Source organism: Brassica oleracea, chromosome C2, assembly GCF_000695525.1.
Source record: "Brassica oleracea var. oleracea cultivar TO1000 chromosome C2, BOL, whole genome shotgun sequence".
In the NCBI taxonomy this organism is placed as follows: domain Eukaryota; kingdom Viridiplantae; phylum Streptophyta; class Magnoliopsida; order Brassicales; family Brassicaceae; genus Brassica; species Brassica oleracea.
Window position 1 is genome coordinate 27,655,593 of NC_027749.1, and position 15,054 is coordinate 27,670,646.

The window sequence follows — 15,054 nt, forward strand, 5'->3', positions numbered from 1 at the left end:
CACCATCTCATCAACACTAATATGATCGGTACTCTTTAAGTTGTGACGATGCTCTAACTTTGTGCATAGGTTTTCAAATGCTTCTGGATGCATCCTTAGCATGTTCATGCAATGGTTTGGATTATTATGAATCTGATTCTCAAGATTTTGCCAACCCAGTCCCCGTTCAAATACCATTGGTTGCTTGGAAAAATGACTCTTGTAATACTCATTAAAGGTTGTAGAATCATATCAATATACTCTTCATCTTCTAGATCATACAGCTCTAGCAACTCTTCATCTGTAAGATTTTCTAAACCTCGAGAATATAACTCATTTAATAGTATGATCTGAAAAAATGTAGAAGATTTGAAAAAAATATTAGAATAATGTTGACTATCATGAAAGATATATTCACTAAAAATAATAATTTATTAAATCTTAAAATAAAACAAATAAATATAAATTTATTCTAATTAAATATAAATAATAAAATAAGATTTTAATCATCAAGATTAATTCTTGGCTCACTCGATTCCCCCCCACCACCATTATTCCCAAATCCACGTTTGTATCCTATTTCTTCAAACAATGACATTAGTTCTGAATTAGATGGGACACCAAATTCCTTATGACTCTCCATGGTTGTTCTTGTGATGTTTTGCTCTCGGTTGGCACTTGGAGGATCACCATGGCAATGTTGCAAAGCCTTGAAACGTTCTCCGGAGAAAGCTCCATGGCGATCGTATCCTGTATAACCCTCCAAAAATGTAATCTTATCATGATCACTTTCGTTGTAGAAAATCATTTCTCGGGCAAATGGATCTTCTTTTAGCACTTTGATGCAAGACCACCAAAAATCTGTCCACCTTGTCAGACCTTGAATTGATTTCAGGATTTCATATGCTTCTTTAAATGGCTGAGCTTCATTTTTCTCTCTGCGTTCTTTTGCTTCTGCAACTTGAGAACGACGTAATTCCATCATTTCTTTGAACTGCTCATTTATCTCTTTTTCAAATGACTTTCTTCTTCGTGGGATGTTCTTCTCGCGGCTCAGGGATACATCTTTACCTCGACTACTTTCGTAGGGAGCAGCACGTGTTTGTTTTCTGTTTGACCGCTTTGATGGACCAATAGCCGACCTTGGAGGAGAGTCTAGTGAAATGGTTTGTGAGTGGTGATGCACGTCAGTTGTATGAATGATATTTGAATCATCTCCATCATTATCTTGGGTTTCTGGAACAGACTTATCCAGCTGCTCATTCTCATTTTGCTCAGCATACTTTGCATCTTGCACATGAGTTGAGTACATAGCTTCTGGTTTACTACCTTGACGTCCAAATATGCGCCTCATAAGTTCCATGTGAGGGATCTCATTTTCACGGATCTTTTTTGCATATTGAATTTCCTGCACAACTCAAAGACAAAGTATATAACATAAATGTCAGTAACAAGGTTTGTTACAAGAACTTTTTGTAAAATATAAAACTATACACTAATGTACCTTTTCGCGGTCGTCCCACCATTCGGAATCCATCTCAATCAAACCGGTATTATCATCTGCTGAAACTCCGGTAAAATTCTTGAGCCTTTTATACGATCCATACATATTTCTCAATGTATCGTACTTGCTCTTGAAAGAATCCCAAGAAAGACTTATACCAGTTTTCTCCAAAAATTCTTTACAAATACGTTCTCTCCCCACTTCTTTTGGTAACTTTTGTCTGTATCTAATTTTAGCCAACTCAATATCTAGAAGCTCCAAGTATATCCCAATATGCTCATCTTCCCATATAATTTGTTTTTGTTTCTATAGTTATGTTAAAGTAATTAAAATATTACAACTTGATATAATTTTAAATTTAACATATCAATTATAAAATTTACCTTACGACGTGTAGTTCCACCGCAGCACGCCGTCTTCAGCACCAGCACCAACATCATCAACATTTTCATTATTAGACATCTTCATCCAAAAAAATAAACAAAAATTAATAAACATAAAAGGTACTCTGTTATTTTTAAATAATATATAAAGCCCAAGTAAAAACTGAAAATATGTTTTGCATGTAAAGAAGAAGATAGAAAATCTCAACTTAAGCTTATTGATTTCTTCAAGTAAAACCATAAAAATATATTTGTTGGAAGTAAAGAAGAAGAAGATATAAAAACCTTTTTGCAAGTGAAAAATAAAAATATTTTTTGCAAGCAAGAAGAGGACGAGAGAAGAAAACAGACCTTAAGCTTTTGGGTTTTGAAAATGACGTGATACCACACTGACTTAGGTCAATATATATAGAATTTTGTGACTGGTATTTTTTTTTGTGAATTATCAAATAGAATTTATGCTTAAGGTTTTGTATAATTGACTAAACGTTTGAATAATTCAAAAAATTAGGAACAAAAAAGATTATAAAATCTTTGACTCTTTGACTAGCATAAATTTAGGTAGAGTATTTATGGGACACTCAAATGGTTGTTCACGATTTTCTCTTGTTGTAAAAAGGTTTGTTCACGATTTTGTTTTAAAAAAAAAACAGAAAAATCAATTAAATTTGTAACTCAACTCCTAAAACATGGGATTTTGGTTGATGTAGGTTTATGTTTTGAGTTAGAAATTTTATAAAGGGTTTAAGTCAAAGTTGTAACTCAACTACAACACATCTTAAATCAAACTTAAAATCAAAAAAAAAAAAAATTAATACATGATTGATAACATTTTTGAGTTACAAACTTAACTCAAACTTAATCAACTCTACCACATGTCACCAATTGAGTTTTTTTTACTGGTTTACATTATGCGAATTGACTCGCTTAATTATTTTCTTTTGATAAAAATAAGTAAATATTATACTGATATAATTAGGGTAAGAAGACCAGATTTTTTACTCAAAATGAAAAAATCAAAATTACCAAGTCAAATATTCAAGGAACCATGTGATACAAATGAATATATTGCTATAGAAGATGAACCTAGAAAAATCAACATTTATATAAAGGTCGACTAAGTCGAGTGTTTAATTACAATTTACAAACCTCTAAGAAGGCTCTAAACAGTAAAGAAATCAACCATTCGCCATTTCAAAACCCTCTTGACATTCAATTATGAATCCTTTGAAGTTCTTGTTAATCATCGTGGCCATCTTGGTGGCCTTATGACCAGCAATAGTCCAATCTCGACAAATAAAATGTGACCGGTTGGGTGAGAATTGCATCGAGGATGGAGAAGAAGAGACCATGAAAATGAGATTTGGTTTGGATGTGAGCCGTAAGATTCTCCAAGCCACACGATATATAAATTATGATGCTTTGAAGCACAACGTACCAGCTAAACAACATGGTCAAGAGGACCGAGCGGATAACACATATCGTCGAGGTTGTACTCTCGCTACAGAATGTTATCGGCTTACGAATTAAACAACATGAATACTAATTTTTATTTTTAGTGCAACACAAAAACAAAATATAGTTTTTTTTTCTTGAGAACGTCAGGTGGCCTAACGGCAGTACTGAATGTTTCTCACACACGACTAACCGAGGTCGCCAGTTCGATATTCGGGGAAAGCGGGGTGGTACTGGGTTAGCTAAAAAATCCCTACGGAGATTTTTGGCGAGGTGGCCCTTCGGGGTGAGCCCAGTCACTATAAAAAGTTTAACCTATACAGTTTTTTTTTTTTCCCCTTAGTTAACATTTTCTGTTTATGTATTTTTATTACCTTTGATTGGTATCTTCAATAAATTGAAAAGTTTATTACTATTTTCAATAACATCTAATTCATTGATTCACATAGCTAGAAAGGGCAATTGTATATATATAACTAACCGATCTAATAATTTCTACCATCGATTATTATGAATTCAGAATTGAGGAAACAAAATACCAGCTTCAGATTCTTAAGATTTAAACATTGGAGTATTAAAACGAGCAAGGTTTTCGAAGATTAACGACGGCTAGATAGTTGAGGATCGACTATTTTTACTACATTTATTTTTAACCAAAACAATAGAAGGATAATTTCTATTGTAGAGTAATAAACTCCCTCCCAAACATATGACTTGATCTTAGACCAAAAAAAACATATGACTTGATCCAAAACTCAACAATGAAAATCAAAGGCTTGAAAACAGTAGCGCTCACAGTAGATATTTCTCGACAACTGTCCGGCCAAACTTCTCTTGAACATCCTTTGGCGTTTCCACCTGACAGATATGAAATGAGGTTTAACTAAAATCTCCTCTCTTTAAAAAAAAAATTGATTCTCTTGTCACATATAGCTCAGACTACTTACCGCATTCAACGCCTTCAAAACTGCTTTAACTGTGTTGTATGAATTCCTTGAACCAATCACCTGAAGAAAATTGGCTTTTATTAAATCAAAATTGAAATGAAAACAAGAATCCAGTGTTATAACAGGATGAAGCAAAAATGCACCTTAGACTTGATGTTCTTGAACCCCGCTAGGAGCAACATTGTTTTCACAACTCTCCCAGCTTTCATTCCCGTAGTTGTTGGTGCAGGCCATAAATATAACTAGTAGCAGATTCAAGTTTATAAATAACATAAATATAAGGAAGCAAAAATAGATCATGCAGTCAAAAAGGGACTCAAATAAATACCTTAGTTTTCTTGTAAGAAGTCTGTATTGCGTGTGCAATGGTGTGCTCCTCATGACGTTCTATGTAATGCAGGTTCTGAAAGCATTTTTCATATGCCTGTTCGGTAGTTGTTAGAAATGAGACCATGAGAACTATCTAAAGACAGGATCAACAAAGATGTATAACGGCATCATAACAAAACAAGAGTGGAATACCGCAAGCTTTTTTTTTTTAAAAGTTATATGTTCTTCGGTCAATTCAAGAGAATCGAAATCGATGTACAAGTAAAGACATTTATGCACATGTCAACCAACCTAAAGTGGAACATAAGCTTTTCATTGGTATCGGCATCAAGAAGTCCAATTAAAGACATTTATGCACAAAAGAACACTAAAGAGTAAAGTTAATTTTTGAGGCATAAACTAAAATTACCTAAAACTCAAGTTTTTAGAATATCTCTCATATCCTCAACGTTTAGCAGTACAGAGAAAAGAAAAAAGAAAAAACACAATTTAGCCTCCCATTGTATCAGATCACTTAATTGACTATCTTAGCAACAACGAGATCCTGCCATAAGTAACATAGGTACAAAGTGTCGAGACCAAATAAGACGTGTAGTCTTCGCCATTCACTCTAGATGAAAAATGGTAATGTGAGATTACCTTCTGCATTGCAGACTGGCCGGTTTCAGCTTTTGCTTTTGCATACCCGATGACACCTTCGTAGTTCCCGCATACCATCAACGCAGTGTACCTTTCAACCCTGCCACCCTAAAGCACAAGTTTCTCTTTTGTAGCCGAGCAATTGAATTAACAAAGAGAAATGACAACTGAATTGAAAGAGAGACAACTATACCTTTGTGACCTTGGCAACTTTTTTAACATCAATTACATGCACATCGTATCCCTGCAATAAAAAAGAAGAAGAAGAAATAAACCTGATCAGAATAAGGAATAGTGAAGAAAGTATGCCCTGATACTTTCTTCATGGTTAATAATTTCGGTGATGAATCGAGAGAGAAAATGTATGCCAATACCCACCCAGTTCACGAAAACAATATTTCACAACATAATTTTACCATTGAAGCTTTAACTTATTTAAGTAAAATAAACAAATGTAGCTATTAGGCCACCGGCCCACTCATACGTATTTAACAGCATAGCATATGGAATAAATATACAGCAGCGTGGAATCAACACCAAGAATGATAACTTTTAGCTACGAAATTCTTTAAAACCAATGTACAACACTACATCTACTGTTTGGCAAAGCCTGAATGAAAATCATGCGTCATATATAAAAGACTATTTCCTGTAAAAAAAGTGAGAATAAATGGAGAATCCAGCTACCTTTCTGTATAAAGGTTGTCTTTTCTTCTCAGTCAAAGCATTTCTCTCCTCAGCCAGATCTCTAATCTCCTCTTCCAACCGCTTCCCCTTCTTGCCGAATGTATGATCAAGCTCAGAAAGCTTACTTTCAAGTTTCTTGTCGATGGCATTCAGCTTCTCCAGCAGAATATCATCCCTTTCTTTCATGTCATCAAACTCCTCTTCATTGTCATCATTATCGTCCTTGGAGCCATCTGCTACAAGACGCTCTTCTTTCTCTTCTCCACCTTGAACATTGTCCCGCTCGATGACTCCATAATTAGCTGGGTTGTTTGGGTCAAAGGCCTCCTTCCACTCAACCAACCTCATAGCTCTGTTTATCTTCTGCTGGAGAATGAACTTGTCTTTGCCTTCAGCTACCTTCAACCGATTCATCAGCTCGCCGATAACTCTGTATTCAGGTGCCAGTTTGAAATGTTTCTCCTCAAATTTGTCGAGTTTGGTCATCCACTTGTAGGCCTCATCGAGTGTCTCCGACTTGGTGAGGGTTTGGAGAAGCTCTTTATGCCTCTGGAACTTCTTGTTGAACATGTCTTCTTTCTTCCTTTCTTCATCCCAATCCACTTCGTCAAGCTCGCTATCCGAATCCGACGATTCCTCGCGCCGGTTCAGTTCACCGTCGTCTTTCAAGTTCTGCTTCTTAAGCTTCTCTATGAACGGCTCAATCCCGAGGTAATCTTCCTCGTCCTCGTCTTCGTCGTCGATGTCTTTGCAGTCTAGTCCTTGTCTCTGCCTCTCCTCTCTCTCACGCTGCTTCTCCTTCTCCACCTCCGCTAAAAGATCTCGCACTACTCTATCCGCTTCCGCCGGCGAAATTGTGGTGGCGGAGGAGAAACGGTGGGTCTGCGACGAGATCCATGGTGTTATTCTTCCGGGAAATGCGGATCCTGAGGCATCGAGACTGGAGATTTGACGGGAGAATGAGGATCTAGGGTTACGGCGGAGGAGAAGACGGGTCCAGGACGAGGCGCGGGTTCGGAAGGACATGGTTCAGTCCAGTGGGTTTCCCTTCCCTCAGATGGAAATGGAGGAGAGATTTTGTCAAAACCTCTCTGCAATTTGTTAGGGTTTTTCTTACCATTGGGCTTCACTCATAGGCCCAATACGGTCAATTTGAGGCCATAAAGCTTAGTTGGGTTTCGGGGTTGATTTTGAACTCAGTAACAATCTTATATTAATTTTATGGGCAATTCAGGTTCGGGTCTGGGTCCGGGTCCATGCTAAATATCTATTGGGTTTTTTCTTTTTTGGACCTGCGGATCTCGGTTCGGGTCCGGGTCCTACCCGAGACCCGTTCGGGTACCCGAAATACCCGCAAATAATTGTATATTTGGGTGATTGGATATATTTTTGGTATTTCGGATTTTTTTTAAAAGTTTCAGGTTTGGATTTTCGGGTATAATTGTAGGTTTTTGGTGAAATTTTAGATTTTTAGAAAATATAATTTGGGTATTCAGGTAAAATTCGGGTATGTTTTGGGTTTTCGGATCTGATTTTGGATAAATTTTTGGGTATTTTTGCGGTTCTTCGGGTATTTTTAGAGTTTTCGGGTCCAGTTCGGGTATTTCGGGTCTATTTTGGGTCCTAAATACCCGAACCCAACCGGATTCGAAATATACCCAAAAATTTTGAGTATTTTACGGATATTGAAATTATAGACCCGAACCGACCTGGACCCGACAAGACCCGACCCGGAACCGACCCGAAAAGTTATAGGTACCCATATGGGTCTAAATTGCTAGGACCCGAAGGATCCGGACCCGACAATACCCGACCCGAACCCGATCCGAAGACCCGGATGTCCAGGCCTAGTTTGTGAAAATCAAATGGCTATAAAATATGAAAATGGTTGAACTGGATAAATTTATGCGGAGTAATATTAAAAAAAAAACTTTTAAATTAGTTTTTTTTTTTCTTAATAGTAGATGTATGGATTGTTTGAGGTTATAGCTTGACATAGTAAAATTATTATTTTTTATTTGAAACCATAACAATTAGAGAAATTAGTTTTTATTTGAATTGTTGGTTTTAAATAAGTGTCTCCAGTGGGAGAAAAAACCCTAATAATTTACATTATTCGGTGTTTAGAATCTTTTCTGTCATTGTGATAAGATTGTAAGATTGTAGATTTCCACCAGGAAGATAATGTGTATGTAAGACCATCATCAAAACACCTGATCCTCGTCTGATCTCCGGTGGTCTAATACACATTGTGTGCATAATAAAACACATGGTGGCACATACTAAGAGTTTCCATGAACAAGAGGAGTATGAATGAAATAGAGAGATAGATGAGTAAGTTACCTGAAGCCAATATTACATCATTGTCTTTGTTTCTCAGCTCAGATTACATAACAAGCAAGGAAGATAGAATAAAGAGAGTATTCCCCGTTTGTTCCCTGTCTATATACAACATTCACAGTCGCTCTCTATGGCTCTCATGTAATAAAAATGTACAAAAACAAAATCAATTCTTGAGGATCATTGCCTCCATTTTACTCTTCCTCGCTGCGTGTTTTAGTTTCTCGAGCGCCACAAGCCCCACCTGTCTAACCCTCTCTCGAGATAATCCTATCCTGTTAATTTCCCAACAATAAAACATCAAAGATCTTTGTCTGATGATGAAACAACCAATGGGTCAAAAAGAGGCTTAAGGTTGAATACATACCGTTTGCTAATGTCTTCCCATGTGAGACATTCTTTGTCTAGACCATAGTATAACCTAATAATTTCTCTTTCCCGATCTCCAAGTGTTGCACTTATAAGCTTCCTCACTTCATCCTGCAGTTATATCATCAATCTTCAGTGAACACCAAATAGAGTACAATTTTCATAAAAAAAACACACAACCAGAAGCATATAAAATGTTAACTTCAGTAATGACTGTTGGTTTTACCTTGAGTGCCCACTCATCGTACCCGTGCCACGGATTGTTCTCCAAACGATTATCCGCAATGTACTGAGAATATTAGAACAAATCAGCCAGAATGTTATATACTCATGGAAGGTGAAACTAAAACTGTCGTTTTGTTGAAGAGAATCAGAAACAGAGAATCACGCTGTGGTGGGTTTCTCCAGGGAGACCGTTCAAAGAAGGGAATGCATCTCTGTCTAGGGAAAATATTTTGCTTACAGCCTGCAAGTTTTCGAGTGCCAAGAGCATGAGCACAAAATACACATTGCCCTCAGAAAAAGAAAGTTACATGTTTTTTTAAAAAAATAAAAAATACCTCTGTTGCATTTCTAACTTTCTTCTGAGACATATTTAGTGACTCTGCAATCCGCTGGAAACAACAATAAATATAAAACATGAGATACAAGTAGACAAGGAGGATAAAGCCAGAATTGTTGAAATGTTAAAGAACATGCTTACATCAATGGAGGGTGTGATCCCTTTCTCTTGAAGTCTAAGCTTTGCGTTTCGGATTAAACCTAGCCTTTCATGCAGGTGAGTAGGCAACCTCAATGTTCGTGAGTTGTCCACTAATGCTCTTGAGACACCCTTTTGATTAGAAATTTGAAACAACAAAAAAAAGCATCAGTTTTTGCTTTCAAACAGCCAAAAAAAAAAAAAAAAACATATGAGGTGAAGCGCTATCGTCCTCACCTGTCGAATCCACCAGTATACATAAGTTGAGATTCTGAAACCTTTGGAAGAATCAAATTTCTCTATTCCCCGCAAAAGTCCGATAAGACCACCCTTCAGAGTTGGGAAACATAAAAAAAGAAAAGAAAAAATTGTTCAGAGAAAAGTTGATGGAAAACAAAAAGAGAGATTTGGAAAATATATACCTGAACAAGGTCAGACATTTCTGCTCCCATATTATCGTAACGCTGAGCAATAGACATAACCAAACGAACGTTGCTCATAGCTAACTTCTCCCTAGCTAGATTACATTCCATCAACCATGCCTGCAGCTCGGCACGAGATATCTTCAAGGATGTTGCAAGCTGTTCATCAGAAGGCTCACACCCTAATCTATCCTTCAATCTAAATGTTTTTCCACCACACAGATAACAATAAATTTAGTCTATGCATTTATTAATAAATAAATAAATAGTTTTATTATGTAAATACCTTGACTTATGCTCATCAAGACGTAGGCCAGATTTGATTTTCTTGGACAAGCGCACGACTTCAGCGTGACTAAGAACATCGTCACTTATGACACCCTTCACATAACCACCCTTGACACGGTTGTTTTGGAACAAGTCTGAATTAACCACTTTAATATTAGTTTTCTTCTTAGCACCCATTCTCCTTTGCCGAGCTGAAATCCCTGAACACGTCACCGGAATCTTCTTCTTCTTCTCAAAGGAAAGATTCCACTGTTTTTCTAACAAAGACCTCTGCAGCAACAAGAGTGCCTCAACGGTATCATCATCCTCTTCCAATTCCTGATCAGATCCAGGAGGTAGCCATTGCTGCACAACATCCACGCTCTCCTTAAGAGCCTTGGCAGATTGTGTGTGGCGACTTGATGAGTGAAAGCTCGGACTGTAGTTGGATGATGATGATGATGATGTCTTTTTCGCAGTTATTCCACTTCTTGTTGAAGCAATATGGTAGTAGTACTGTGATGAACAAAGATCATTTACAGATAGAAATTTCTCGGTGACGTCCGAGTAGTAAAAGGAAGAACTCAACAGTCTTTTCCCTGCGTTGAGTCCTACAACAGCTGTTGTGGCCATCATCCCATATACTAACAGTACTCTTTCCCTCAATTCATCAACTCTTCACTCCTCAAGATCAACCTTCTTCTTCTTCTGCTAACAAAAAAAATCAAACACTTTAGAAAATGATTATATTCACCTTATCCGGCAAAAGAAATGGTTCAATTCATCACCACTATCGAAATTTGACTAACCCATTAAAACCCAAATCCAAAAACCATGTTTCTCGGAAAAATAAGCAGATTCATTCAAGATCAACAGAACGTTTCAAAATTTGGCATAAAGAAAAGTGTTCAGTAAGAAATCAATGTAATTGGTTATCTCCTTAAGAGACAAGGATTATAGATCAAACTTAATTTGGCTCACCTGAAACAGAAAAACTTTGAAAGTCTGAGAGAGAGGAGGGTGTGTGTGTGTGTGGCACAGACGAAGCGAAAATGGCTTCTATTTTTTTCGTTTTATTTTACTCGCAAGAGAGTTTATTGGTGGCCTAAGATTTTGTAAGAAATAAAAAAAAAAGGATATATGGTGAAACATATAATTATTAGGAGAGGATATTTAAAAGAGATATGGGTTGAAGCGATAGGATTGGTGGAAGCAGATACTGGCTCCATGTTTCTGTGGTCGTTAGCCTACTCTCTTTCCTTCCCTTGACAGTTACTACTTATTAGTTTTTTATGCTTTTTATCCTTTTCTTTTTTATTTATTTTATTTATACTATTACAAATGATCATTATAAAAAAAGTCTACAATACAAGATGTTGTATCTATTTATTAAAAAGTTAACATGCCTTATTTTATTTGATATTTATCTTAATCAATCAAAAATCTTTTTATATCTATATATATGCTATTAAAACAAAAATACAAAACTTTTTTTTTCATATGTGATTTCTGAGTTAATATATGAAATGCACATTTTATTTATCTATAATATCTCAACAATAACTCTACATTACTTCTTTTTTACCTGATATATTAAAATTGATTGTGCCTTTACTTAGCCTTTTGTTGGCATCATATTAGAATCTATTTAAGAATTATTAGTGGGATGTGAAATTTTAATGATCATTAAGTTATTAAATTATAGTGTTATTGGTTAATGGATTCTAACATTCTTACTAAAATCCTTTGTTCGGAACTACGCCTAAGCAACTCCGAACCTAGCGAGTTATCAAAAAATCGGAGAGTACTCGGAGATTACACGAAACCTAGTTTTAAATACAATTTAATATATTTATAATATAATTAGCTCATTTTAAACATGATGACACATGTTCTTAGACATAATTATATAATTTTTTATATATAATTCTTAGACATAATTATATAATTTTTTATATATAATTTTAAACAACTTCTTTTTGATTCGTTAAACATTTAGATTATGGTGTGCTTGATACGAAAAAATCCCTAAATAAAGTAATTATGTGTTTGTTTTGGGTTTGATAGCTAATTGTAATTATTTAGTAGTGAATAATTACACAAAGTCTGTGAATAATGAGTAAAAAATAATCAACCGTGTTTCAATTTTACATTAACAGAAAAAAACTTAGGCGGTCTAGGCGGGAATTAGGCGGTCAACGCGGAAATTAGGCGGTCTTACGCGGGTCAATGCGGGTGAACGCCTAGCTACACCGATTTAGGCATATTCGCCGCAGTCAACCTCCAAACAACGCCTAGACGGCTGCGTTTTTGAAAAGGACTAAAATCTAGTGTTATTAGTTTCATTATTGTTAAATGACTTATAAAATCTATTGTTATTCAAATTTTTTAGTTTTTTTATAATTCTATAACTCTATCAAAACTAGTATTGTTGAGACTTAAATTCTAGACAGCTTTTACTGATAATGTTTTTTTTTAATTCTTTGCATATAACCTCTAGATTCGTAAAATCATTACACTAGCATATTTTGATAGACTTTTTAAATATGAAAAACTTTTTACAACTATTTAGAAATTTAACAAATCTCTTAATTCTAAGAAACAACCAACTCTACAAAAATTATACTCCCACTAACCCCTCCCTAAACTTTGTTATTTTTCTTTTAGGGGTTATCAGTTCAACCTTCAGATATTTTCATTGTCTTTATGATCTGTTGGATTTTATTTTCCGTGATTGATAGCTTGCTAGCTATTGAGTTTGATCTCTTTTTGTTTTGAGTTTTGGGTCTTTGATACTACGACCTTTTTTTTTGACACTGAATTGTATTTATTATTAAACCTTCTACAAATAGTTCTAAACAATGAGAACTAGCAAAACAAACGTAGAAAAGGGATACACCAGTAAAGATAATATTTGTTTCTGGATGACTAAAGATATTTTCATAGAAAAGCTTCATATATGTTTCTGGAAAGTTGAATTTCAAGGGAGATAATATTCATATTAATCCAAAAACACCACCCTTCAGACTGAATTGAGAACGATTGTCACTCTCTTTTTAGTATTCCAGTAGGAGTCACCAAGACAAGACAACTCCTTATATTGCTCTATTGATAATAATAGAGCCAAAGAGATTACTGTTCCACATAATTTCAGGTTGTCTTTCGAAATAACCATAGTTTGCAGCAATAACTCCATCACCATCAAATGAAGAACCATCAACGATTGAAGCCGGTAAGACCTGTCGCTACCAACCGCAGTAGATTTGTCAATTATCATTTTAAACGGTTCAATTGAACCGAAATTTTTGTCTTACCAAATTCATTGGAAAAACATAAGAAAGAACAATAAAAAACTTTGCCATATTGAAATTCAATTAGCAATCAAACAAACCAAGTGACCAGAAGTAAAAAAAAATCAAAGAAAAAAAAGCAAAACGAATCAAACAAGCCAATGTCGAAGCTATAGAAGTCTCCGGCCATCGGCTTGACACTATAAAAAATCGTTCTCTCTTTTCTCTCTTAAAAAGGATCAAACTTTATTTTAGTAGCCATCAGTTCACCTAAATTTTAGCCTAACATATTTGCTTACAAGAATCATGTGGTATATTAATTTTACTTACCTACTCTCCTTACAAAAATTTATGATGCTAACTTATCCTACACCAGTTTTTTTTGCAGTACCGGCGGGTTGTTGGTTAATTTAATTATGTTGCACATGTTTGATTTGAAAATCAGATTGTTTATGATGTAAGTTATGGTTTTAGATATAGTTCTATTTCTACACCTCAACGCTTTCTCAATTGTGCTTCTCTGGTTTTAGTTATTTTAATAAATCATTTTTCCGGGAATTGAAACCTGGATCTGCTGTTGTAGAATCATTAATGAATTTTAGTCAAACCACTTGATTAAAGGGCTTTTACACTCAGCTTAGAGTTCATCTCAAATTAAAAGTGACATTTGTTGCCAAAGCTACACTAAATCACCATGCCGCAAAGCATAGGTAGAAAAAGAAGGTGATGCTTCTCTTTCTTTCACATCTCTATCCTTCTCTCACATCTCTAGAATCGAAAACTCTGCTTCTGATCTTTTGGCAAAAACGTCTCTTCGTCAATGGACATGGGCTAGAGGCCTGGGCTTTTTACGGCCTTTTATTTAATGATAAGTTATGTGACAAAAAAAGATCTATTGATTGATTTTTTTTTTTTTTTGCCAATTGGGTGGATTGTATTGTTCTCCACATCCTCTAATGTGCTTGAACATGTAGGACTGTAACGTCAACAGATAAATATAAGACAAATCAGTCTAAAGATATTAGGTATGAGTAAGCCTAGTACAAAAGAGTTCTCTTACTTTTCTTTTTGCAGCCGATTGCATGACATGCTCATGAATTTTTGCGACTTTCTTGAGTTGTTTCTCATGCCATCTCCATCAATAAATAGTGAATTTAAAGAAAACCAACATATGTAGTAGAAAGATTTTTCTCCCAACTTTGCCTTTGCTAATTCGCTCTGCAAATATAAATTTATACCTGATATTATTGTTTGTAATAATAATATTATCATTTCGTGTTTGCCTAATATGTAACAAAAGCAGACGATCCTTGAGGGACAGTAATGGATATGTTGGTTTCATAAAAGAGAGCTATAGGGTAGATTAAGGTCTTCCCAAGGATGCCATACCATCTCCTTTTATCTCGCAGTTTATGAACACAAATCCACTTTAGGTCTTGAACGTTTTGCTTCACTTGCGTGGTTTTAAATCATGGTAAGTTTTTTTTTTGCATTCTAAGTTAATTAGAGTTGTTTTCAAATGACGTATTGACCCCATTTGTAAAATTATAAAAATATTTATAATTTTAGTTCAAGACAAGACCATATCTATGCTTAACCTGAATTTTGTTTCCAAAATTAATGTGTTTTGTTCGCCTATTCCGGGTTTGTGAGCTACTCGCGTAAGATGAGAAAGCGTAAGATGTAATTATTTTAGGTACTCAATAATATCTTCGTGTGCTTCAGATACATATTAATGATTG

At 35.2% G+C, this 15,054-nt stretch overlaps 2 protein-coding genes and 1 pseudogene across 4 annotated transcripts; 1 reads left to right on the forward strand and 2 right to left on the reverse strand.

Annotated features, from left to right (window-relative positions):
- Positions 1 to 3,044: 3,044 nt before the first annotated feature.
- On the forward strand, positions 3,045 to 3,396 carry LOC106326595 (annotated as a pseudogene).
- Positions 3,397 to 4,034: 638 nt separating this feature from the next.
- Positions 4,035 to 6,996, reverse strand: LOC106327797. The gene is made up of 7 exons (XM_013766050.1): positions 5,925 to 6,996; positions 5,431 to 5,481; positions 5,238 to 5,345; positions 4,597 to 4,692; positions 4,412 to 4,510; positions 4,269 to 4,328; positions 4,035 to 4,179 (listed from the first exon to the last, which is right to left on the reverse strand). Exons 1-7 carry the CDS (start codon positions 6,948 to 6,950, stop codon positions 4,114 to 4,116), a joined length of 1,506 nt encoding a protein of 501 aa, XP_013621504.1. The 5' UTR covers positions 6,951 to 6,996; the 3' UTR covers positions 4,035 to 4,113.
- A 1,238-nt stretch (positions 6,997 to 8,234) lies between these two features.
- LOC106327782 (RNA polymerase sigma factor sigA) lies at positions 8,235 to 11,160 on the reverse strand. 3 transcript variants are annotated; one of them, XM_013766029.1, is made up of 10 exons: positions 11,004 to 11,160; positions 10,042 to 10,730; positions 9,756 to 9,954; positions 9,571 to 9,663; positions 9,337 to 9,465; positions 9,194 to 9,247; positions 9,022 to 9,099; positions 8,860 to 8,922; positions 8,632 to 8,744; positions 8,235 to 8,539 (listed from the first exon to the last, which is right to left on the reverse strand). In XM_013766029.1, exons 2-10 carry the CDS (start codon positions 10,656 to 10,658, stop codon positions 8,431 to 8,433), a joined length of 1,455 nt encoding a protein of 484 aa, XP_013621483.1. In that variant the 5' UTR covers positions 10,659 to 10,730; positions 11,004 to 11,160; the 3' UTR covers positions 8,235 to 8,430. The 3 variants fall into 3 exon arrangements, with proteins under 3 accessions (XP_013621483.1, XP_013621484.1, XP_013621485.1); XM_013766030.1 differs by having other exon boundaries at positions 10,042 to 10,733; positions 11,004 to 11,135; XM_013766031.1 differs by lacking the exon at positions 11,004 to 11,160 and adding an exon at positions 10,832 to 10,983.
- Between the last annotated feature and the right edge of the window lie 3,894 nt (positions 11,161 to 15,054).